This window comes from Canis lupus, chromosome 31, assembly GCF_003254725.2.
Source record: "Canis lupus dingo isolate Sandy chromosome 31, ASM325472v2, whole genome shotgun sequence".
NCBI classification, from domain to species: domain Eukaryota; kingdom Metazoa; phylum Chordata; class Mammalia; order Carnivora; family Canidae; genus Canis; species Canis lupus.
The window spans coordinates 31,914,182-31,940,916 of record NC_064273.1 but is presented as its reverse complement, the minus strand read 5'-3'; the positions used below and the strand labels follow the sequence as shown (position 1 = coordinate 31,940,916).

At 37.9% G+C, this 26,735-nt stretch overlaps 1 protein-coding gene across 11 annotated transcripts in view; it reads right to left on the bottom strand.

Annotated features, from left to right (window-relative positions):
• TTC3 (tetratricopeptide repeat domain 3) overlaps positions 1 to 26,735 on the bottom strand; it is a 117,044-nt gene that overhangs the window by 14,423 nt on the left and 75,886 nt on the right. For 10 of the 11 annotated variants that reach the window (XM_025449999.3, XM_035709371.2, XM_025450003.3 and 7 more), the window contains 8 exons: positions 25,344 to 25,508; positions 18,218 to 19,283; positions 17,195 to 17,260; positions 16,898 to 17,047; positions 6,252 to 6,391; positions 3,075 to 3,143; positions 1,995 to 2,091; positions 1,569 to 1,669 (listed from right to left, as the gene is read on the bottom strand). In XM_025449999.3, the coding sequence (XP_025305784.1) occupies positions 1,569 to 1,669; positions 1,995 to 2,091; positions 3,075 to 3,143; positions 6,252 to 6,391; positions 16,898 to 17,047; positions 17,195 to 17,260; positions 18,218 to 19,283; positions 25,344 to 25,508 (1,854 nt within the window). The remainder of the gene's footprint in view (positions 1 to 1,568; positions 1,670 to 1,994; positions 2,092 to 3,074; positions 3,144 to 6,251; positions 6,392 to 16,897; positions 17,048 to 17,194; positions 17,261 to 18,217; positions 19,284 to 25,343; positions 25,509 to 26,735) is intronic. The other variant, XM_025450000.3, reaches the window with a different exon arrangement.

Sequence of the window (26,735 nt, the reverse complement as noted above, 5' to 3'; positions counted from 1 at the left end):
CCAGTGCTCATCCCATCACACATGCCCTCCTTCATGCCCTTCACCCAGTTACTCCATCCCTCCACTCCCCCCCCACCCCCAACTCCAGCAACTCTCAGTTTCATAGAGTTGTTGTTTCATAGAGTTAAGAGACTCTCATGGCTTTTCTTGGAACTGGAGGGCATTATGCGGAGCAAAATAAGTCCACCAGAGAAAGACAATTATCATATGGCTTCACTCATATGTGGAATATAAGAAACAGCATGGAGGATCATAGGAGAAGGCAGGGAAAACTGAATGGGACGTCATACGTGAATATCTTTTGAAGTCACATTCCATTCTTAGTCTACCACTAAAAGTGTTAAGTGACTGTTCTTACAGAAGGTAATTTTTTAAAAGCTTGAAAATGAGCTCTTCATTCCAGAAATTTATTGCATGGAAATGATTAATAGTGTGCAAAAAATTTAGCTACAAGGAAAACTTACTGAAGTACAGCTTTTATGAACAGAATGTGCAAATAACCTAACTATATCATCCCAATGTTGTTTAATAAATCACAACACATTTATATGCCGAACACTATTCAACTCTGCAAAATTAAGTTAGAGAAATGTAATTATTTTTTTAAAGATTTTATTTATTTATTCATGAGAGACACAGAGAAAGAGAGAGGCAGAGACACAGGCAGAGGGAGAAGCAGGCTCCAAGCAGGGAGCCCGACGTGGGACTCAATCCCGGGTCTCCAGGATCCTACCCTGGGTGGAAAGTGGCGCTAAACCACTGAGCCACCCGGGCTGCCTGAGAATGTAATTATTGATAAGAAACTAAGTTTCATATATATTACTTTATGAAAAAAAAATATATAATTTTTTCCCCAAGTACACAATGATTTATTCCAAAAAATTAGTTACACATCAATTTAGAATTATGGATCATCTTTATCAGTTTTATTTGTATACTTGGATTTTTCTACAATTGAACATGTATTGAATGTATAACTATTAAAAATAAAAATGGTCTTGAGGGACGCCTGGGTGGCTCAGCAGTTGGGCATCTGCCTTTGGCTCAGGGCGTGATCCCAGGTCCTGGGATCGAGTCCCACATCGGGCTCCCTGCATGGAGCCTACTTCTCCCTCTGCCTGTGTCTCTGTCTCTCTCTCTCATGAATAAATGAATATAATCTGTAAAAAAAATAAAATAAATAAAATAAAATAAAATAAAAATAAAAAATAAAATAAAAATAAAAAAATTTAAAAAATTAAAAAATAAAATAAAATAAATAAGTAAAATAAAATAAAATTATAAAATAAAATAAAATAAAATAAATAAAATAAAATAAAATAAAATAAAATAGTCTTGGGCTTGAGCCACCTGGTGGCTCAATCAGTTAAGTGTCTGACTCTTGATTTCGACTCAGGTCTTGAGCTCAGGTCATGAGTTCAAACTCCTCACTGGGAGGCTCCCAGCATGAAGCCTACTTGAAAAAAACCAAAAAGGTCCTGCCTAATATAAACATTTTCCTCAAATCAGCTCTAACTTGATTTACTAAATGACAAGCCAGAAAGAACATCTGAGATGCCACACAGTACCTGCTCAGTAGCCTCAGGTTCTTAAGATACCCTTCTGCTTGTGATTCCATGATCTGTAATTTGTACACTTCAATGTCCTTCCAGTTTTCAAGCACAGATACCTACCATTAGATTAGAGAATGTTTAAGGATTTTAAGACAGTGAAACTATTTTAAGGTTGTTAAAACATTCCAAGCAGATTGCAAAGTTTGGTGTATACTATGAGTACAGCTATGTAACACAATGTAAGCTTAAGGGTAAAAAACATTAGAAAGTGTTAAGTAAGGAAAAAGTAGCTATTTCTGGGAGGCAAGATTATGAGTGACAGAATATCCCCTAGACTCCACACTTTTCGGCAATGCTGTTATGCCTCATATATAATTAAACACAAAGTAAATGTATGTTGCCTTATCTGCATCTTGCCTTATCCAAGTGTCCTGGACTCACCTCTGCAGCCACAGCTCTTTGAAGACTCTCTTCATAATTCTCCTTCCCTTTTTTTATACATTCTTCTACTTTCATTTTCTCATTTGTAAACGTATTACTGCAAATATTAATGACAAAAAACTTTTTGGAAAAATAAAGACCAGTGAGATAACCAAAGGCTCAGCTTTGAATCATGCCATGCAAAGACTTACATAATATCCTCTCAAGTAAATTCTTGCCTATTATTTGACTATTTAATACAGAGACTTGTATGTGCTTTCTGCACTTCACAAAAAACTGATCAAATAAAATTAAAGAGTGCTTGGTGGAAATACTGAGAAACCTGTTCATCATTTTTATGAGGGTAGGTGGAGTACAATTGGGCTATATTAATAAACTTCATAGAACACTGTTCATCCTTTTCAGTCAAAATTTTATTTTGACATATATTAGAAAGAAATAACCCAAAGTAAAAAAGTGATCTATACAGAGCTATTCATGGCAATACATTCAAAAGAGCTAAAAAAAGAGGCCATGAATCATGACATGAATGGAAATGTATATGTGAAATAATATTCAATGAGAAATGTGGAACACAACTGCTTAACTACTGAATATATTGGCTACCAGTATGTAAAAACATTATTTCCATTAATAAAGGTTAAAAGGAAACTTTTTATAGGTTCATAATAAAAATCATTAGTAAACTTATAATTGTAGAGCAATAAACTACCATAATAAGGTTGAGAATGCTGTTTTAAGTAACACAAAAGTTTTAAAAACACACTTAGTTTCAGAATTCAAAACAAAAAATGAGTAATCAACAGACTAAATTCAAGATTTTTATATTGACAAGATGAAACAAAGTAGTAGGAACATCATAAAATAAAAATACTCAAAGAATACATTTATTTAAATATTAAAGAATAAAATAAAAACAGAAAAAAAAACAGAGACACATAACTATTTTTAAAAAATAGACAAGTCCCAACAACAGATTTAGAAGCCTAAAAAAAAAAAAAAAAAAGAAGAAGCCTAGAGTGCTGGTGCCCCTGGTATTAAAAGTATAAGATAGTAAAAATAAATTTAAGCTTAATTTGCCTGATTTCAAGGGACTGATCCAGAAGTAATTCATGTTCCTTTTCCTTTCCATCATTTTTCTGGGCATATCTATATGAAAGAAAATCATGAAATTTTAATTAATTTTCAATGATTTTTTTTAAAATTTTCAATGATTTTTAAAGACGTGGTCCCACACAGTAAATCCTACCTATATCTATGCAAACATTTCTTTTTTTTTTTAAAGTATTTTTTAAAATTTTTATTTATTTATGATAGCCTCAGAGAGAGAGAGAGAAAGAGAGAGAGGCAGAGGGAGAAGCAGGCTCTATGCACCTGGAGCTCGACGTGGGATTTGATCCCGGGTCTCCAGGATCGCGCCCTGGGCCAAAGGCAGGCGCCAAACCGCTGCGCCACCCAGGGATCCCTATGCAAACATTTCTTAAATTCTTTGTAAATTTCTACACTTTTATTCCATTTCTAGTATCTTTTAAATAGGCAAAGAATCTGGGTTGTTTTCCTTTCACATCTGGAGAGCAGAAACCTCTTCTTCACCCTTGGTCATATGCTTGCAGTGTAGACCATCCTATCTCAGTTCACTTCAAGCAGTGCCCCCAGGTGGTTCAATATGAACCAGAAGAATTCAGGTATTGTGGATCATCATCAGTATAACCAGTGGTTCTCATTCAAAATGAAAACAAATTTCTAGTCTTTAAAACAGGTCTTAAAGTCCACTTAACACACACATCTAGTCTGATAATCCTACAAAACAAAGTGTCTAAATCTTTGATTTTAAAGCAAAACTCTGCACGAGTTGGGCTGACTCTTCTTTCATGCTCTCTCACACTTTTCAGCCCTCTCTACTTGCTAAAAATCCCACGTTTCCATTAAGAAGCAGTTTAAATACCATTTTCACTTCTTCTGTACTTCCCTAAGAGATCCAAAAGGTTTTAAGATTTTACTTTAAAATCTAAATATAGGGACACCCGGGTGGCTCAGTAGTTGAGCATCTGCCTTTGGCTCAGGGTGTGATCCCAGAGTCCTGGGATAGAGTCCCAAATCAGGTTCCCCACAAGAAGCCTACTTCTCCCTCTGCCTATGTCTCTGCCTCTCTCTCCCTCTGTCTCTTATGAATAAATAAAAAGATAAATAAATAAATCTTTAATAAATAAATGAAATCTAAAAATAAAAATTTAGATTTAAATCATTTAACTTGTAAAGTCCAAATACCAACACACATAAAGAAGCCTGTAGCTTTAAACGGGACAGAAAAAAGCATAAAAAACATATTAATAAAGTGAAAAAAATCAATAAAAATTTTATTCAACAGAAACCATTAATTTTTATGCTAGTATAGAAAATTTTTGTAATAGCCTCATTTACTTTGTCTAGTTCAATAGTAAATCTGAACTGAGCATACAGAAATATATATTAAATATAAATATTCCTGAATTTTTTAATAACCTACCTACTGCTCAAATATTAAGAAGCATAGCAGTTTCACTTTATCCATGGAGGGATACGTTCCAAGACTACCCCCGCCAAGGATGTCTGAAACCACAGACTGTACCAAACCTAAGTTTCCTCCTATACATACATACCTATGATAGAGTTCAGGTTGTAAATTAGACACAGTAAGAGATTAACAACAATAATTCATAATCAGAACAGTTATAATGATATGCTGTAATGAAAGTTATGTGAACGTGGTCTTTCTCAAAATATCTTACTGCACTTGTACTCACCCTTCTTGTGATGACGTGAGATACAAAACGCCTATGTGGTGAGGTGTGGTGAGGTATATGACATAGTGTTAGGCTACTACTGACTCCCTAACAATATGTCAGGAGGGGCATCATCTGAGCTTCTGGATTGTGGGTGACTGAAACCACGGAAAGTGAAAACTATAGGGGGAGAGGAGGATACTGTAAAGAGCTTTACAGAAATGATCATTTCCATAAATGTGTTCTGATGGAAATACTCTACTCTGAGCATGCTAAAATGACATGCACAGGCAGTGTTTTATGTGTCATCATTCTTTTAAGGATTACCTAAAAACTGCCCAAATGTAAGGCTAGCAAGACTCATAATGAAAGTCGTCTGATCACATGGCATGACAAATGGAAAAAGCACAAATGTTCTGAATGGTGAGTATTGTAGTGCAGCCCCAAGTGAACCATGCCTCCCATTCTTCATGCCCTTAAATCTAAACAAAACCTACCATTTGCTTTAAACGGAAAGTGGTAGAAGTGATGCTCTGACAGTTCTGGGTCTGAACCTTCAGAAGATACGGCAGCTTCTGCCCCTGTACCCTTGAAGCCCTTTGGTACCACTAAGAAGGCTACCATGGTGGAGACCACATGCCACATGGAGAGACCATACAAATAAAAGTCACATGGAAAAAGAGCAGCCCGGCTACTACATGGAGAGAAAAGGCCAGGACACCCTGGCATCCTAGCTGAGCCTAGCCCCCCAGCCGATTCCCAGCCACAGGAGGAACCACTGGCAACACCGGCATAACAGCCCAGCAGAACTTAGCACAAGTTCCAAGATCAGGATCAAATAAAACGGCTGTTAATTTAAGCCACCACGTATGCGTGTTTGTTACACAGTGGTAGGTAACAATTAAGCTGAGGAATCATGGGACATATCACTTTTTAGGGAAGAGACGGGTTACGAATGGATCATAGAGAATCTTAAAACAAATGTGGCCCATCTGACAATTGCATTATCTGTATGCATTACCAAATCCTTCATACCACAAGGCTGAGTTTTAATAATTTAAAGATTCAAGATGAAAGTAATGATAATCATCAGAGAATCCTAGGGCAGGAAAGAAGCTTTATTTTTTTTATTTATTTATTTTTTTTTTTAGGAAAGAAGCTTTAGATCTAGACCAAGTCCCTCACTTTACAGACAAGGAAGAAATGGGTCAGAGGTAATGTTCACAGTAAGGGATGGTGTCCTGACTTGGAAGGAAGTCAGTTCTTTGCTGATTCATAATCCCACTTTATCTGCCAACACGGTAGGTTTAGAAAAAGTTTTACGTAAGATAATTCCCCACTGAATGGTCTCTAAAATGAGATGAAAACAATATTTAAATTTGTATTTTACCTGACATACTCTGAAACTGAGTTATCAAAAATGTTGAAATAACAACAAAAAAACCCCAATAAAATAAAAAGCAATAAAAATCATTGCCTTTCAGTTGTTACTTACATCTCGTTGGCATTTAAAACCTTTCTCATTTTCTTTGTTAGCGCTTTCAGACTTTCTTGGATTTCTTTTTTCTCCTGTTGCCATTTCTTGATTTCCTTTTCCAAGTCTTCAAGGAACCAATCTAATTCTGTCTTTGAGATCTAAAAACATATTTAGAAAGTACTTAAATAAATAGAAAGATCTACTTTAAAAAAAGGGAAGATTTACTAAAAAAAAAAAAAAAAAAAAAAGAGTTCTAAAGCCCAGAACTGTGGTGGTGTATTAGCTTAATCAATGACTCCAGTTTATCAGAACACACACAGCCCCAGCCCTCACCCACTCTCACGCAATCAAACTGGGGGAGGCTGTCAAACAAAAAGGCAGGCAGGCATGACAAAACTATCTAGTACTGGGGAAGACCTTCTCAAAATCAGTGATTTCTCATTTATGTCTTTAAAGAGGAGATGCCAAGGGCACCTGGGTGGCTCAGTCGGTTAAGCATCTGACTCTTGATTTCAGCTCTGGTCCACTTTCAGGGTTGGGAAATCAAGCCCTGAGTTGGGCTCTGTGCTCAGCAGTGAGTCTGCTTGAGCTTCTCTCTCTCTCTGCTCCTCTCTCCTGCTCTCTCTCTCTCTAATACATAAATAAGTCTAAAAAAAAAAAAGAATAAAAAAATAAAAAGATGAGCTGCAATGTGGAGATTCCAAGCAGTGGGAATGGCAAGGTAGAAGGATAAAAGAGTATAGCACATCTGAACAAAAGCAAGAGGCACTACACGGCTGGGATATGAGGTGGACATATGGAGGGCAGGGCAGGGAGAAAGGTACTCGAGATGCCTTGGGTTCAAATTATGAAAGGTCTTGGAAGCCATGCTAAAGAAGGCAGACTTTGTCCTGTAGACCACAGGGAGCCAGTGAAGACTCTTAACCAGGGCAGTGAGATGATGAGATAAATAGTTCTGAAAGACAGAGATGGATTAGGAGCATCTGAGAAGGCATGTGAAAGTGTTAGACCAAAACAATGGCCTTTCACATGTTCTTGAATGTGACCCCAAATAACAAATACATTTTAATAATGATCCATAGCATATGTATGTAACACATGTATACACACACACACACAACTGAAAGAGAATTGCCTTACTTTCTGAGAGGCTTTCGGATATTTCTATTCTATTCAATTATTAAAAACAATTCCTAGGACACCTGGGTGGCTCAGTGGTTGAGTGCCTGCCTTCAGCCCAGGGCATGATCTTAACCAACTGAGTCACTCAGGTGCTCTCAATATAAAATCTCTTAAGATCTCACTGTAATAGCTGAAGTGAGAGACAATAAGGATGGTGGTGGTAACAGTAGGGATGATAAAAAGAAATAAAGGAAACTTTAGAGGAAGAGGACAGATAAGAGACCATGTGTCTAAATGGGATATAAAACAGAAGTTGACTGAGTTAAAGATAGGTTTCTACTTTCAATGAATAGCTAAAAAATCCCATTAACAAAAAAGGAGAGCACAGAAGATATACTTGTTTAGGATATGAAAACAGAGATGTTAACCTAGATTTGGATGTTTAAATAAATCTATGAATAAACAATAAAAGATGTGAGAACTCCATAGTTTTGACCCTGAAGTCATTCTGCTGGAACAGAGCAGAAATTTACAAGTGTTTGACAGAGACAAGAAATCAAAGGAATAAAAATACTGAATTCAAATAGCTTCCAACATAACCAGTTAAAAAGGAACAACAAGTCTGATTTCTCCATACAACAGGCACTTGGATTCTAACAGGCTATGCTAGCACAGATTCGCACATGATCAAATCAGGTGTGCTTTGCTCTTCAAGAGTCCCAATATGAGCAACTCCCACCCCATTCCAAAAGTCCGCTGACCACCTGGTTGGTTGTAACTTAGAATGCATTTCCCTATGAAAAGCCATGTTAGAAACACCAGTTAAATGTCCACCACAGCTCCTTCCAGGAAGCTCCTGGTTACAGAGGTAAAGTGGATACAAGGAGGACTACAGAGTTTACAGGGCAAGTCCCCAGACCATGAGAGTCTATATGACTGTGTAAGATGCAGTCTTACCCGGGTGCTGGGGACAGAGATCTGGTACAGGAAAGACAAAGAGGAAAGCTAAGAATTTCCTCTGAAACCTGCTTGAAAAGATTCCTGTCTGCAGCAGTCTCCCTCTTCCTTTTGGCATTCACTCCATCCTCCAAGGACCCTTCTTCTGCAACACCCTCAAGTTTCACTGGACCCCTGATTTAAGCACCCCCAACCCAGGGCATGCCCACCTTCCAAGCGCATACTTTAAACATCTTTCCTTTTTTTTTTTTTTTTAATTTTTATTTATTTATGATAGTCACACAGAGAGAGAGAGAGAGAGAGAGAGAGGCAGAGACACAGGCAGAGGGAGAAGCAGGCTCCATGCACTGGGAGCCCGACGTGGGATTCGATCCCGCATCTCCAGGATCGTGCCCTGGGCCAAAGGCAGGCGCTAAACCGCTGCGCCACCCAGGGATCCCTCTTTCCTCTCCTTCATGTCTCTCGGCATTCAGAAGACCTGACTGCACTAAGGTATGCTGAAGAACCCGCACAGCTTGCCTACAAGTGTTTGCATTTCACTCTTCAGCCTAAATGATTTCCTAATCCAGAGGTAGTCTGCATATGTGCTTTATTTGGCAAGTCCAATAGTTTCTGTTCACTTTTTAGAATATAAATGTGTTGTTTCTGATCTGGTCACAGGGGCATCTGGGTTGAGATACCCATCAGATTCTCAGGCAGTGTAACAAACAGAAGTGAAAACCTATATTTTGAAGCAGGGGTAGTTACTTTCCCCCAGTTTGGTTAAACACCACCTGAGACCCAGCCTTCCCTGTCAGCTTTCTTTATTTTTTTTTATTTTTTATTTATGATAGGCACACAGTGAGAGAGAGAGGCAGAGACACAGGCAGAGGGAGAAGCAGGCTCCATGCACTGGGAGCCCGACATGGGATTCGATCCCAGGTCCCCAGGATTGCGCCCTGGGCCAAAGGCAGGCGCCAAATCGCTGCGCCACCCAGGGATTCCCCCCTATCAGCTTTCTTATGCAGGTGTTGCTCTCTCAAACTTCTCCTGAATCTATAAATTCTCTAAAAGTTTTATGTCTGGGCAGCCCTGGTGGCTCAGAGGTTTAGCGCCACCTTCCACCCAGGGCGTGATCCTAGAGACCCGGGATCGAGTCCCATGTCGGGCTCCGTGCATGGAGCCTGCTTCTCCCTCTGCCTGTGTGTCTGATTCTCTCTCTGTGTCTCTATGAATACATTTAAAAAATAAATAAATAAACGTTTTATGTCATTTTTCAAAGTGTCATCCATTCAATGCTGGCAGAGGTATAGGTGGGGCACATGCTTATAAATACATGTCATTAACTGGGTGATGGCCACTAAGGAGGGCACTTGACCGGATGAGCATTGAGTGTTATACTATATGTTGGCAAACTGAATTTAAATAAAATATTTTTAAAAATTAAAAAAAAATAGTCACAAAAAATACATATCATTTATAAGTAAAATATTCTGTGTATTCACATTTCTAGTAACATGTGAATCAGGGAACAGAACAATATTTATAAGAAACAAGTTTAGATTTAAGTATTTAAATTCTACTAATATCAACAACTGCTTAGAATGTGACCAGGTTACTGAGGGCATTGGCTCAGATAAAGAAATGGGCCTCCTCCATCAAAGAGAATGGCATACCTGAAGCCACCTACACAGACTCCATGGGAAGTGATGGTCTTCTAGTCAAAGGCAACACTTAACTTAGAGGAAGGACATTTCCCCCTCTTTTTTTTTTTTTTAATATTTTATTTATTTATTCATGAGAGACACATACAGAGAGAGGCAGAGACACAGGCAGAGGGAGAAGCAGGCTGCATGCAGGGAACTTGATGTGGGACTTGATCCCAGGACTCCAGGATCATTCCCTGGGCGGAAGGCAGATGCTTAACTGCTGAGCTACCCAGGCATCCCATATATTTCTCCCTCTTAAGCCTTAGACACCAAGGCTTGTTATGTGCTTGGGTGAAAGATTTGCTAATAGTCTAGGTCCTACCACAAAGCAGGGTTGATTTCACTGGCACTGAGATGCATAAAACTAACGGTTTTTAGGCAGCAGAGGTTCAATGTCATTTCAATGACATTCCTTCTAGGATGGGGACAGTTTTACTCACATTCTTCCTTGCTGCTACACTGTGAATCCTGAATTCACCGAATCATTACTGTGACTGAAATGACGTCTACTCTACTTAAAATCATGTGTTCCACCTGCTTCACTTCTACCATGACCTATGTCCACACACAAGCCTTTCTGCTATTAGCCAAGTCAACCTTCTTTGTTTCTCACCTATTCCATGCTTTCATTCTGAGCCAAATTTCACCTCAGGCTAAGCCCCTTGGCCAGGAGACCACGTGTAACCATAAGTTTATAGGGGGGCATAAGAATCCACTTGGTAACAAGTACCAACAGGAGTTATCAAAACGCACAAAGTATTTTTTTTTAAAGATTTTATTTATTCATTCATGAAAGACAGACAGAGAGAGAGAGAAAGGCAGAAACACAGGCAGAGGGAGAAGCAGGCTCCATGCAGGGAGCCTGATATGGGACTCGATCCCAGGCCTCCAGGATCACGCTCTGGACCGAAGGCAGCGCTAAACCGCTAGGCCACCCGGGCTGCCCAAAAGGCACAAAGTATTAAACATACACACACACACACACACACACACAGCTCAGCCATAGAAGATGCTACATGAGTTTATCTGCTGTTTAAACTAACCACCCTTTAATAACATAGCTACCTCACAATGCTAACTAGGTCAGCTATCATGAGCCTGACTACATTAAACACCTAAAAGGAAAGAAAAAAAGACTATATACAACTGCATTCTTTATATGTACAGCTTACTGACATAATTATAAACATTTCCTGATAGTTTTTTTTTCCTCTACTGGAAAAGATTTGGTTTCCATACTTCTTTTTCTTAAATTTAAACTTTGTTCCAAAATAAACAACTGAGGCACCCTTGACTACATATATATGGGGAACCTGGGTGGCTCAGTTGGTTGGGTGGCCCACTGTGGGTCTTGTTCAGGTCATTATCTTGGGTTTGTGGGATTGAGCCCCAAGTTGGGCTCCACACTAAGTGTGGAGTCTGCTCAAGATTTTCTCTCCCTCTCCCACTGCTCATGTGTGTAAACTCTCTCTCTCTTTAAAGTAAGTAAAAATCGGGCAGCCCGGGTGGCTCAGTGGCTTAGCGCCACCTTCGGCCCAGGACGTGATCCTGGAGACCAGGGATTGAGTCCCGTGTCGGGCTCCCTGCATGGAGCCTGCTTCTCCCTCTGCCTGTGTCTCGGCCTCTCTCTCTCTGTGTCTCTCATGAATGGATAAATAAAATCTTTTAAAAAATCTTAAAAAATCTTTTAAAAAATCTTAAAAAATAAATAAATAAAAATAAAAATAAAATCAGTAAAAATCTTTAAAAAAAAAATGAATGGCATGAGGTCCTAACCATTCTTTAGAAACAGCATTAAAACTTTTCTAGCAGCAAAGTCAGAGGAAATACAGTGAGCTATATCTACAGAAAAAAAAAAAATCTGCTGCACAAAGAAACCTAGGTAGTGAAAGTGGAGGAAAGAGGATGCTGCATAAAAGTCCCAGAAGACCAGCACAGAGCTTGGCTTATCTTTTTTTTTTTTTTTAATTCTTTATTTCAATTCAATTTAGTTAACATTTACTGTATTAGTTTCAGAGGTAGAATTTAGTGACGCATCACATACAACATCCACTGCTCATTGCATCACGTGTCCTCTGTCATGCCCATCACTCAGTTACCCCATCTTTCCTCACACCTCTCCTCCAGCAACCCTGTTTCTTTCCCATAGTTCAGAGTCTCTCATGGTTTATCTCCTCTGATTTTGTTATTTTATTTTTCCTTCCCTTCCCCTACGTTATCTGTTTTGTTTCTTAAACTCCATGAGTGAGATCATATGATAATTGTCTTTCTCGGACTTATTTCACTTAGCATAATACCCCCTAGTTCCATTCACATTGTTGCAAATGCAAGATTTCATTCTTTTTTTATGGCTGAGAAACATTCCATTATTATACATATATACCACATCTTTATCCATTCATCTGTCCATGGACATCTGGGCTCTTTCCAAATTTTGGTTGTTGTGGACACTGCTGCTATAAACATTGGGGTGTATGCTATAAACATTGGGGTGTATCCTTTAGATAATTATCCACTAGTGCAATTGCTGGGTCATGGGGTAGCTCTATTTTTAACTTTTTGAGGAACCTCCACACTGTTTTTCAAGTGGCTGCACCGGTTTGCATTCCCACCAACACGTAAGAGGGTTCCCCTTTCTCCTCATCCTCACCAACATTTGTTGTTTCCTGAGTTGTTCATTTTAGCCATTCTGATCGATGTGGGGTAGTATCTCATTGTGATTTTGATTTGTACTTCCCTGACACCGAGTGATGTTGAACATTTTTTTTCATGTGTCTGTTGGCCACTTGTATGTCTTCTTTGGAGGGAGCATCCAATAAATTTTGTCAAGTGAAATGAAATAATGGATAATATCCTCAACAACACACTAGCAAAAAATCAAGCAACAATCTTCACAGAATGTGCAGGCCTGATGTCCTCGGATGCAGGCGGACACAGAATGTGGTGACCACACATATGTGAGCAAGCACAGCCAAGAACAGAGCCCTACCTGATCCAAAGGGGAAACAGTCCAGCCAAGCCCAAGTGGGATAAGCTAACCCACAGGCTCACACACTGGATGTATACTATCCTCTGTCACTGACGTTTTGTGGGTGGTTGTTACTCAGCATTACTATATGGCATAAATTAACTGATACATCTATGCTGCTCATGAAGTGCTAAATGTTTTTTAACTGTTTGAGGAATTGACATTCCCTTAAGGGAGGACAAAGGCAAGGGATCTAGAGCCTGACACTATCTGTTCTGCCACTTAGTACTGGTGTGAGTGACTATGAGAAAGTTGCATTAGTGGCTCCTCCCTCCATTTCCTTAACAATAAGATGGAGACAATACTGGTGTACTATACTATAGCACTAGTATACTACAATTGAGATTAAATAAAACAATTAATGTAAAAAATTTACAACTGAGTATGGCACATAATGACTCCATAAATGTTAGATTTAAAAAGGCTGAACTTGGCAAAGATTGTGATTGAATAGGATAACTCCACTTCTACAAAGATGTGGGCTAAGAAATTTTTGGCAGGCAGGGCCCAGGATTCTGTTTTAATACAAAAATAGGACAAAGTTCCAAAATTCTACTCCATAAATTATTCTAGGCCAAAATTATTTTGACTGTGTTTTAAGAGCCAAAGTCAACTTAAATACCCATCTTAGCTATAAGAAAATCTCATTAAAGCACCTTGAGAACACACATCCTAGGGGAGATGAGTGATTGCTTAGTGGGTACAGGGTTTCTTTTTGGCGCTATGAAATGGTTCTGGAACAAGACAGGGGTAATGGTCATACAACATTATGAGTCTACTGAAAACCACTGAATTACAGACTTTATAATGGTTCAAGTGATGAATTCTATCTTAATAAACTAAGAACATATGCCCTCAAGCAATACTGCAATTACAAACTGACAGTTGCAAGTTAGAGGTACATTAAAAACAACAGGAGACTCTGGCTTTACAATAGGTACTCTCCTCTGAAAATACATAACTGGCCCAATTATCTATTAAGGCCATTCCTAGCTCATGATAATAAAACCCCATTAGCTATATGAAATAGCTAGCTCAGATTATTATTGATGCTTTTTAAGTGCTAAGCACTCTTTAACTGCTTTGTAAACAGTTTTTCTCAGTAGGGGCATGAGTGGCATTTTAAGTGGGACAATTCTTCCTTCTACTAGACTTAGTATCTCCAGGCAACCACCCCACCCCTGTCCAAATACCCTGTGAGAGTCCTCACAAACCTACAAAGTAGAGATTGTACTACTAATGAGGAAACTGAGGGTCGAAGAGATTGAGTGAACTAAGGTCACAAAGGTATGAGATGGGAGTGCTGAGTTCCACCCAGGTAGTCTGAAAGGTTGTTGCATCTAATACATCCATTACCTGGTATTAAGCAACTTTCAAGTAAAAGTATTAGCTGAAACCTCAGTGACTAGAAGGTCTAAGGCCATGGGAAAGATCAATAAAAGCCAAAAAAGTCTTTTTATGTTTATATAAAAGATTTCTCCATAAGCTAATTATGAACATACTCCTGACTAATGAAGAAATGGCCACAGCTACATCTTATCTGCTCCTGTGTGGACAACTATCTAAAAACTAAGACGAACAACTTATCCTGATAGGAAACAGGTCTACAATTGATATGGGAAGTCAGTCTAACAACCTACCAGACCTGAAATTTGGGGACTCAATAATGGCTCTTTTAACACAGACTGACTACATTCTTAAGAGCCACCACTTGAAAGCAGACCCAGAGCCTCAGTGAAGGTAAAAAAAAAAAAAAAGGTGTATCAGGAACTCAGCCCCAGTCAGAGCTACTGCTGTCTTGCAGCCCTCCTGCCTGTGGGCCAGATTAACTGCCCATTTCTTCGTCAAACATACAAAAATGCCTTGATAAACGGCACAAATACAGAACCCAGTCAGACCAGCAGTTTATAAAGCTGGACAAGCCTGTCAGAACAAAACCTCATTCACCAGATGCCCACTTTAAGTGGCCGTCTGAAAATCTGCTCTCCTCATTTAATCGGGGAGGCCACAAGCATTCCTTTTTTTTTTTTTTTAAAACTTTTATTTATTTATGGTAGTCACACACAGAGAGAGAGAGAGAGAGAGAGAGAGAGAGAGAGGCAGAGACACAGGCAGAGGGAGAAGCAGGCTCCATGCACCAGGAGCCCGACGTGGGATTCGATCCTGGGTCTCCAGGATTGTGCCCTGGGCCAAAGGCAGGCGCCAAACCGCTGCGCCACCCAGGGATCCCGGCCACAAGCATTCTTATACAAACTTAGTAAAACTGAATTTTACTGAGGTAATAGTTTATAAAAATATTTTATTTTGTTAAGCCCCCCCAAGCAGTTTATTCAAATTAGTGTTCTATGAGTCACCATGCAGAGTTTTATTTTTGCTCATTTCCTCCTCTCCCAATTAGGAAGATCTCATTCAACCAGACAACTGACCAGAAAGTGTAGTTCCTTCTAATTCTTCTCATTCTTCAAGTTTCCTCAGTCCCATCCCAAGTGAAAATAAGTTGTAACAGGAATGTTATAACTGTTATAATAGGAATGTTATAACAGTTACCTTTACAAACTGACTCTTTTCTGCCAAGTGTACTTGAATCTCAATAAATCAATTTGTGGGATTAAGGTCCCACGAAGCTAACTTTCTTCTGTTGAATATGGTACCCCAGTACTGATCCAGACTCCTGGAGCAAATTCTTCCTTTTTTATTTTTTTAACTGAAGTGTTGTTGACACACAATGTTACATTAGTTTCAGGTGTGTAAGATAGTGAATCAACAATTCTACCTGTTACATAATACTCGTAATACTCCCCAGTAAGTGTAAATCCTTCCTTTCTTAAATTAACTAATATCCCTTTGTTACACCTATACAGAAGACCTCAGTTTTAAAAAAGAAACAGACTATGATACCCTTACATCTACAATTCCATTTCCCCACCAATTCACATCTGGCCTTGCCAATAATTAGTGTTACTCTAATAATCAGTTACACATTACTGTAATCTATCTTAGCTAATGGAATTCAAGATCAATAGACTCAAGATGTTCTAAGTCATGTTACAGATCTACTATGCCTAAGCTCCATGTGTTATTCTTATACTTTCTTAACAGTGAGATGAAGACAGTAGTAGGAGTGGCAGGCAATACTCACAGAGCCCTTGCTATGCACCAAGCAGTTTTAAGTACTTCACAAGTATTACTCTAACCCCAAGAAATGGGAGCTATTACCACCAAATTTTCCAGATCAGAAACAAGCACAAAGAAGTTAAATAACTTGCTCAGAATGAGAACTAGTATGGAGCCCAGCTTACATCTGAACCTAGTCGGTCTGACCCCAAGGCTCACACTGTGAACCGCTAATGCTACACTGCTTCTCAATATAAATAAGGATTAACTCAAAACTTAGTCTTCAGAAAAGAAGTTTAGTTAATGAAGTAAACTATTAAGGAAGTAAACTGAAGTATAAAAAATGAAAACCCAAATTCATAACCCTTTACTTAGATGGCAACATGTAGAGGTTCTAAAACATGTAAAAACACTGCCACTTTAGTATGTCACAGAGAAATTTAAGTAGGCATTATTTTAGAAATCCTTTTTTTTTTTTACATTTTTATTTATGATAGGCACAGTGAGAGAGAGAGAGGCAGAGACACAGGCAGAGGGAGAAGCAGGCTCCATGCACCAGGAGCCCGACGTGGGATTCGATCCCGGGTCTCCAGGATTGCACCCTGGGCCAAAGGCAGGCGCTAAACCGCTGCGCCACCCAGGGATCCCTATTTTAGAAATCCTTTGCTCAGCCAATGTGGTGTGGCTTAGCTGAGGTTACCAAAGTACAGACCTTCTGATCATAACATATACTACTAACTTTCAGACAGGATTACCTTGTTTTCTTCTAAGTTCCTTTTCAATTTTTCTTCCAGATCCCTGGTCTCTTCTGAGCCCTTGAGTTTTCTCTGCTCATAATTTTCACATGCCTCGTTAAGCTGCTCTTGTAAAACCTGGAACTCCTTCTCAATCTGTGAAATATCTCCCTAAAGGCAAATTACAAAATTAACTATTAAAAATAGTTTAAAATGTCTATTTCTGATCTGGTTCTGAACAGTCTCTTAAAATAGAGAGGAATAAAAGCCAGATGAAAATTTACAAGGGAAATGTCATGATAATTCATTTTGACTTACCTGTTGTGTCTCAAAAGGATCATATGGCTCAGTATTGACTTCTTGATGTGTTATATTCCAAGACACCTTTGGGGCAAAACAATACTCAAATTCAATTTACCTCAATTGCTCTAGTAAAATAAATAAATCCATCATTTAATGACATTTTAAGACATGCCCACAATTTTTTCAAGTTTTTTTTTTTTTTCAATTTCAGTAATGCTGTATGCTCTCTACAAACACTTGTGTAACGAAAGAGCTATCACGTAGAATTTATTATTTTATTATCATGTAATAAAAATGACTTTGGTTCATTATTTTTAACATGTTCTTTCAAAGCTTTCTAGAAAACAGGAAATGTAGTAAGGAGGGGGATAAGCCAACAAGGGTTTAATGAATTCATATTCTATAGCATAAACTATAGGAGAACATCAATTTATTATATGCTTGTTAGGTAGGAACTTTCATTTGCAGCTCTCGTTTCTCTCCACCTGATTGTCTTTTAACTCCCCCATTCCTCCCCTGTTTTGGTAGGAAAACTGGTCACATACAGCCCAGACTCTGCTTTTTGGGGGCCATCTGTGCAAAAAGTACATTTCCCTTCATTCTCCATGCACTGGGTCTTGTGGGGCAGCACTCCAAGTTGGGAGGCTTCCTAGTCCAGCACTGCTGTAACTAGGTGGGTAAGCTGGTGTGGCATAGGCTTCAAATACAGAAATAAACCACATCATCCTTATGATGCCATTATTCATTGTTAAGGTAATGTTTTGGCTCCATCTGCTGATTCCTTGATTTTATTTTCCAATTGGTACAAAACTTGGTTAGGGAAGAAGTACATTATTTACTAGACCCCAGAATTCTTTCTGGGTTGCCTATCATGCCCTACAAAAGGGTTCATATATTTTTAACACATTTTGGGACAAAAACTTCATAACCAATATTAAGCCAATAATTTGAAAGAATTTTAGTAAAACCTAAGGGCAATGAAAAGATGAGAGGGAAAATTTCAGTATTAGGATGACTTTTTTCTAATTCAAGTCTTACCTGTATGGCAACCATTTGTGTATGTGGAGTATTTGTTACTTCATTGTTTTTTTCTGGATTTACTTCCCACTTGTTGGCAGAATTTCCACAGTGACCATCATATCTGTTAGACTCACTAAGGGCTGTATCAGCACCATCTGTGCTGCACTCTGTCTTTACTGACACTTCCATAGAGTCCTGAAGGATCTGTGTTTTAGGGACAATCTGGTTCCCAGGGGCATTCTCAGCATTCAAATGATGACCCTCAAAGTACACAGTAGCACTTTCATCTAGTCTTTCACTGGGTATAAAAGACGGCACCACTGGCACTGATCTTTGCAGCTGATATTCAGAAGAAACATTGGGCAGAGGTGTGTAAATGTTAGTGTACTGGGGCAAAGTTGGTAACACATTTATGTATGTTGGTGGTGTCTGGGTAATGTCAAATCCCCGAAAAGGGAGGTATGTACAGTATCCTGTGACCAAATGGGGCTGAGTCCAGTAGGCTGGTTTCACATCCTCAGAAGCTGGTTTAGGAGAATTAGAGGATACTCGCTTGTGACTTGCATCCTCAGATACAGGTTGGGCAGAATCAGAAGAGACTTCTTTGGGCTTCTCATCTTCAGAAACTGATCTAGAAGAATTATCAGACACTGGTCTTGGCTTCATAACTTCACAGGTTGATTTGGGAGAATTAGCAGCTACAGGTTTGGGCTTCACATTCTCAGAAGCTGTTGCTGAAGATAAATCAGACATTGGTTTGGACTTTACATCTGGTTTAAATTCCCTAGCAGTTGGATTCAGTGGTAGTTTAACTCGTAAATACTCCCCTGTTTTTGAAATTTCTTCCACTTTTGTCTTAATGTTTTTCTTCTTTCTCTTTTTCTTGAGCCGTAAAGCAACTTTCTTCAAAGCAATACAGTTGTCAATCACAACAAAACGAGGACATCCCAGGAGGAAAGATTTCAAACCTCCAGCTTTTTCTAGTATCTGTCTAGTTTCTTCTGGGAAGAATTCATATTCTTCAGAGAACATTTTATTACTCATGTCCAAGGGACCATGCTCCTCCAACAACTGAGAGAAATAACTTGAAAAAAAATTATGTTCACATGTTATTATAAGGAAGTGCTCTTACATGTTCATTTGAAAAAAATTATTTTTCCCCACAATTCTCCCAAAGCAAAATACAATTTCACTTCCAACTGATTTCAACATCTCCCAAACAAACATATTACATTCATGTTAAATTTGACAAAAGCTAACTGCAATCAAGGATACTCTAAAAGCAACATTTTGAAAAAATAAATAAATAAATAAATAAATAAATGCAAAATTTTGTTCACTTCTCAGAAAATAATCCTTAAAAATGTTTTTGAAAAAAAAAAACAAAAAAGGGTTTAAAAAGTTCTTTTATAAATTTCAATTACATCATTACACAATCTACTTTAAAAGGAATGAAAAGAAAATTAATTAAACATAACAAGAATGCCAGATGAGAAGAGATGAAATTTCATTAAAATCTAACTGGAATTTGCATGTAGTAAGTCTCTTAATATTTTTCTGTTTAAGAATATGCAATAATTAAAAAAAAAAGAATATGCAATAATTTAGAGGTACTGAAATTAATCCTGTCTGATCAATAAACCAATACAGTACAGGATCAGACACACAGTAATGGGGCAATCCTTTAATCTACTACCAGTTCTGGATTGGGGCTCACTCCAGTTCTGGGGCTATTTTCTGTTCCCATTCTGTGTCTGCCTCAAAGAGCCTTACTTCTCCATTTGAATTTGATATTCAGTCTGTAACAGTGGTATAACTAGCAAGAAAGACATATACCACACACCACCAAAAAGATTTGCTTTTTCCACAGCAAAAATATCCAAAGGGATTTTCTTAGTAAATTGAGACTAGCCAAGAAGACAATTTATTTAGAGGAAGGTAAAAACATTTCTTTGAAACAAAAGAAACCACTTTACGTGCAGATGTGGCTGGAGATAAAGGCATAGGACTATTTTTGTTTAACCTCTATTCAAGGTAACTGATACTCTGAAGCTGGAAGACCAAATGCTACTACTTTTTTGTCAGCAATGCTGCTCTAAATACTTAAAGGGTTTTTTGATGACTATTTTCCACTTAGAATAATCTCTACAATTGGAACTTTATAACATAGATATTGTTTTGCAAGATAGCAGGTTGGATCTGTCTTTGCTTTGGGGCGCCTGGGTGGCTCAGCGGTTTAGTGCCTGCCTTCAGCTCAGGGCGTGATTCTGGAGTCCCAGGATCGAGTCCCACATTAGGCTCCCTGCATGGAGCCTGCTTCTCCCTCTGCCTGTGTGTCTGTCTCTCTCTCTGTGTCTCTCATGAATAAATAAAAAAAATCTTAAAAAAAAAAAAAGATGTCTTTGCTTTAAGATTTCCATCACACTTCACTTTTATTTTTTAAAATATTTTATTTATTTATTTGAGAGAGAAAAACAGTATGAATGTGCAAGAGTGAACCGAAGGAGAAGGGCACAGGAAGAGAGAGAAAAATCCTCAAGCAGACTCCTCACTGAGCACAGAATCCAACACGGGGCTCAGTTTCAGGATCCTGAGATCATGACCTGAGCCGAAATTAAGAGATGGCTGCTTAACCAACTAAGCAGCCCAGGTGCCCCTCAAACTTCATTTTTTTATTTTATTTATTTTTCTTTTTTTAAAAAGATTTTTATTTATTCATCACACACACACACAGATTGAGATACAGAGAGAGAGAGAGAGACAGAGAGAGGGGCAGAGACACAGGTCTCTGTATCACTCCCTGGACTGAAGGCGGAGCTAAACCACTGAGCCACCGGGGCTGCCCCTCAAACTTCATTTTTAATGAGAAATCTAAAATCAGAGGCTTGAAGGAGAGTGAGGTAAAAAGAAACCATTGTAGTCTCAGAAACAGTAACCCTTGCTGAGGATTTTTTAGCTGACTGCTGTAACTCTGGCTCTACCATCTCTCTGAAGAGAGATCCTTCCATTTGGTGTTTACCTGCCATTAAGCAACAGCAGAATAATTCATGGATGGTGTACGCGTATTTACTTTTTGCTCTTCATGATGAATACTGAAGAGAATCATTGAAAAACAAAGCTTTTCCACCTGGATTAAAGCACTTAAATTGAAACGGGATAACTAAAGAGCAAAGACTACCTACAAGGAAACCACTCTAAGTAATTCAGCAATGAGCTTTTCAATAGCTGGCAATGTCAATGATAGTGCAAATCTGGTGATGATTACCAAGCAACTAATAAAAGTTGCACTCTTGAAAAACAGTCAAGGATATGAAAAGATGCTCACTATGCATTTTTAGTGAAAAAGGTTATGACAAAGCTGAGTGTATAGTAAAATCAGTTTATAAATGTTAAGACCTATGTTTTACATTCTAAAAGCCTGAATGAATATACACCAAAAATTAACTGTACTTATAACTGGATGATAGAATTATTCATAATTTTTTCCTTCATTTTAAAAAAATCCCATATTAATTTACATTACTTTTATAATCAGAAATATTTTTTCTCAAAGAGAGCCTCCACATTTTTTCCACTGGCTAAGTGGCAATGAATTTTTCTTTCTTTCTTTTTTTTGCAATGAATTTTTCAAGCACTGAAGTAGAACAAAATTTAACTTAACTTGGGTCCCTAGCCCAAAGGGAAACCATTTTATAACCATACTGCGAATAAAATTTTTATAGTCACTATTATTTGAAATGCAACACAAAATGAACTTTAACTCTATACATCTTTCTAGCCTTGAAAAATCATCTCTGTAAGATAAACACTGGGTCCAAACAGCATAAATAAAATTTCTTCATAATCCAGTGCTTCACAGGGGTTGGAGTCCCTCCATCAGTGCACTCTGAACATTGGTACTGGTGTGACTGCTTAGCAGACATGAAAGAGGCCAAAGCTCTGCTGAAAGATGGAGTTAGTCTACGGCCATACCACCCTGAACGCGCCCGATCTCGTCTGAAAGATGGAGTTACAACTGGAATGGTGAGACTGACTCAACTTCCACCCAGTTACACAAGATTCATCTTCGCTCTCATCATTGCTTGTTCTTGTTCAAAGTCTCAGACTATGTGCTTCAGAACCAGGGGTAAAAATGAGGCACACTGTGTGTGATAGGAGTTAAAACAAAAAAAAGCTAATTATACCAGAGATATTAATAGTTCTTATGTTATGTATGTATGTAGATATATTTTTGTCATTGGATGATGACCATTAGTGTCTGAAATGGTCATGGTTAGTCATACCAACCACAGTGCCATTACATGTCACTGCTGGCACACGGGCAAGGGATAAGGATGGAGAAAACATTTCAGAAGGCATCCCCAACCTAGTATTCTGGTTGTGGTCCTTTGAAAAATCACTGTTTTGTCCAAGTTCATGATTCTTATTTCACAAAGTAATTTTTTTTTTGCAATACACTGTGACCTGACCAATGATCAATTTAGCTCTCCTACTACTTGCAAGCTGCATGAAAGGATTGTATCTCCTAGTTTTTCTGAATCTTTCACAGTGCTTAACCCTAAGTGGTTAATGCTGGCCAAATACTTAACACCCCTAATGAGGTATTAGGAAAAGCTAAATGCAGAATACTACCCACTGAAATTTCATTTGCTTCAACTACCTAAAATCATAAAACGCTAGAACTAGAAGGATCAGGTCAATTAAACACCTATCAGTCTACTCCCCTACTTCACAGTGAAATACTTAATTCAAGATCAAGTTTATAGCAGTTATCCCAGTATTCCTAATTCCTTGTCTAATAATTGTTCTACTCCTCTACCTTCCTATCCATATAGAAAATTGTAGTTTCATTTTTATTTCTTCTGCCCACCGGCCACTAAAAGAAATCATTCTTTTTTCTTTTTAAAGTTTTTATTTATTTATTCATTTAAATAATCTCTATACCCAGGTTGGGGCTTGAACTCACAACCTTGAGATCAAGAGTCACACACTCCTTTGAGCCAACCAGGTGCCCCTAAAAGAAATCATTCTTGGAAAGCTTTGGTGGATCAGTGGTTGAGCATCTGCCTTTGGCTCAGGTTGTGATCCTGGGATCCTGGGATCAAGTCCCACAACAGGCTGCAGGAAGCCTGCTTCTCCCTCTGTCTCTGCCTCTCTCTCTCTGTCTCATGAATAAATAAATAAAATCTTAAAAAAAATCATTAAGCTCATTATCACATGTCTACTTTAAAAAATTCAAAGAAACAACCATTTTGATGTGTAACTTCCTGCAATTTGACTTGAAATTTTATCTCAAAATACAAATCAGCCTAAGTTTTTTCCTCATGAAGTTAATTTCCTCCCACTTATAATAGTAATAAATTCTTTAAGAAGCAAGGTCCTCAAAATGACACAGTTTAGCTTCAGTTTTAGATGCCAGAAGCAAAGCCCACCATATTTTAAGAAATACTAGTATAGTTTTATAGCTGTTTCCATATGGTCATCCAGGAGCGTTCTCTGGAAATAGAATTTGCTCAGCATTTCAACTCTAAAGAAAACTATAAAGAAGTACCTAGGAGTATAACTAGACTGAACAGGAATAATGCAACTGGGAAGGATAGAAGGAATGACCAAATTATGGATGAGTGACAGGTTTTCTGGGAGAATAGCTAGCTTTTAAATTAATTTTCTATTGTAGGTCTTAGCCCTCATTTCTTTTTTTTCTTTTTTAAAGATTTTATTTATTTATTCATGAGCAACAGAGAGAGAGAGACAGAGAGAGAGGCAGAGACACAGGCAGAGGGAGAAGCAGGCTCCATGCAGGGAGCCCGACGAGGAACTCGATCCTGGGTCTCCAGGATCATGCCCCAGGCTGCAGGCGGCGCCAAACCGCTGCGCCACCGGGGCTGCCCTTAGCCCTCATTTCTTAAGGAAGGTAGCAATACCTTAATAATATCAAGCTCAAAAAGCTTAACTGCTTCCTAGATTTTCCTGAACTCTTTACTCCATTATTTTATCCACCCCACTAAGACTTGTTAACTTATCACTGGACTTATAAGATGCTAAACATCCACATCCATCAACAAAGGAACAATAAGATCAAATAATTATACTACTCCTTGTCAAATGTTTAACTTCACCCTTATCCATGAGAGATACCAAGACCTCCGGGGATGCCTGAAACCACAGACAGTACTGAACCCTATATATACTGTTTTGTTCCTACACATACATACCTGTGATAAAGTTTAAGTTATAAATTAGGCATAATAAGAAATTAACAGCAACAATTAATAATAAAATAGAACAGTTATAACACTGTTACAAAAGTTATGCGACTGTGGTGTCTCTCTCAAAATATCTTATTGCACTGTACTCATCCTTCTTGTGATGATGTGATATGATAAAACACCTACATGATGAGATGAAGTGAGGTGAGTGACACAGGCATGTGATCTAATGTTAGGCTACTACTGACCTTCTGACAATATGTCAGAAGGAGGATCATGGGCTTCTAGACAGGGGTTGCTTGTGGGTAAAGTGAAACCCTGAAAAGCGAAACTAAGAATAAGGTAGGAGTACTGTATATCTTGGAAAAAGATAAAAGACTGGCTGAAAAAAAAGAAAAGAAAAAAAAAAAGACTGGGGGGCACCAGGGTGGCTCAGCTGGGTTAGGCGGCCAACTTTTGGTTTCAGCTCAGGCCATGGTCTCATTGGCCGTAAGATCAAGCTGGCATCAGTCTCCATGCTCAGCTTGAAGAGTTTTTCTTCCTCTGCCCTGCCTCCACTTGTGCACACACATGCATATGTGTGTATGTGTCTCTCTTTCTCTCTCTCAAATAAATAAATTAATCAAAAAAAAAAAAGATTATGGCTGGAAATTTTATAGGTCCTATTGGCATACACCAGGTCAGTTTTAGAAACAGAAAATATCTATATTAAGCAGCTCAAACTGACAAAACCAATAATAATTAGAATTCTAAATTTAATAATTAAAAACACTCAGTTAAACTTTGTGTAATACATGACAAAGGCTGTAAACCCAGGTTTGTGAGCCAATAAGTGATTCCTTTAATAAGCACAAGGGACACAAATTCAACAACTGAGATCTTTAACTGGCAGCTTCAGTATAAAATACTATTTGTAGGAATGTTAAACTACTTACTCATACAGAGTTGAACATTTTTGTTTTGGGTTAATGTCCCACAGCTTTTTATTACGGACAACATATTCACTACTGTGCTGCTCATAGATAGCTTCAAATTCTTCTACATCTTGCCGAAGGTGGTCAGGTACCACAAATGGCCCTGCAGAATTTGAATTGCGTCTGCTGATAAAAAAACAATTTTGTGAATCATAAACTTTTAAGGTGATCCAGAATATTTAAACTGAAATAAATATAAAGACAGTAACATATTACTTAGCTTTACAATGCAAAAAAATACGATCAGAAAATTATATGTAGAAAAGTTATCCTTCCACAATTACATATATACGTATTACGTATGTGTATATGCATGTGTGTATATGTGTGTGTGTACATATATATATATGCCTGACCACTGAGTAAGCACCTTTAATTAACTACCTATTCTTGCTCCCAAGAGCAAATTTTTTGAAACTCCTGATTTTAAAAGTATCAATGTTACATTAATTTATAACTTGTTACAGAGAAAAATGGAAGATTGTAACTGCTATTAAGTTAAAGTGAGATTGAGACACTTAATAAAAAGACTTTTTTTTCTAAAATATAAGATTCTAACATTCTAAAGAGATGTGGTAGTTCGAGTGTGAGTTCTAAAACCAGACTGCTGGGTTTAATTCCTTGGCTCTGCTATTTAGAAGCTTCAGATTTGGGGGCATATCATTCAACTATACTGTGCGTAAGAAGTCTCTTTATCTATAAAATGGGCATAATAACAGTAATTACCTCCTAGGGTGGAGGAGTGGATTCAATGAGTTTATATACGTAAAACCAATGGAATAGTAACTGACATATAAACGTTGTCTAAGAATAAGCTATTACTATTTTAACAAAATAATTCTTCCACTTAAAAGAATCCATGAAAATAACTGTGTAAAAGCAGTTGTTATGACAACTCCTTTAAAAAATGAGAAAAAAAATTTGTGGATTTCTAGTCTGCAAGGGAATTAGACATCAAAAAGTCACTGCTACTCACTACTTTTATTTCTTCCTATGCCTATTCATATCCTGAAAACTTAATTTCAACACCCAGACACCACTGAAAATCACTCATATCTAAGGTTAAACCACAATGTCATATACAGTTTCCAAAACATCTTCCTCTATTATTACAGCAAATATGCTAGTAATTGTCAATAGGACATTCTCTTCACTGAATATTTTAGGTACTATTTTCTAGGATTTTCCCACAGTATCTTGTGCATAGTAAGTTCCTAGACTTATCTAATGAATGCCGTTAGACCAATGATTTTAATTTGGTTTGTATGAATTCCTAATGAGGACAAGCTTTGCTATAAATTCAACCAAGATGGATCACATCAGGTTGTTATAACAGATGTACATCTTTAGAGA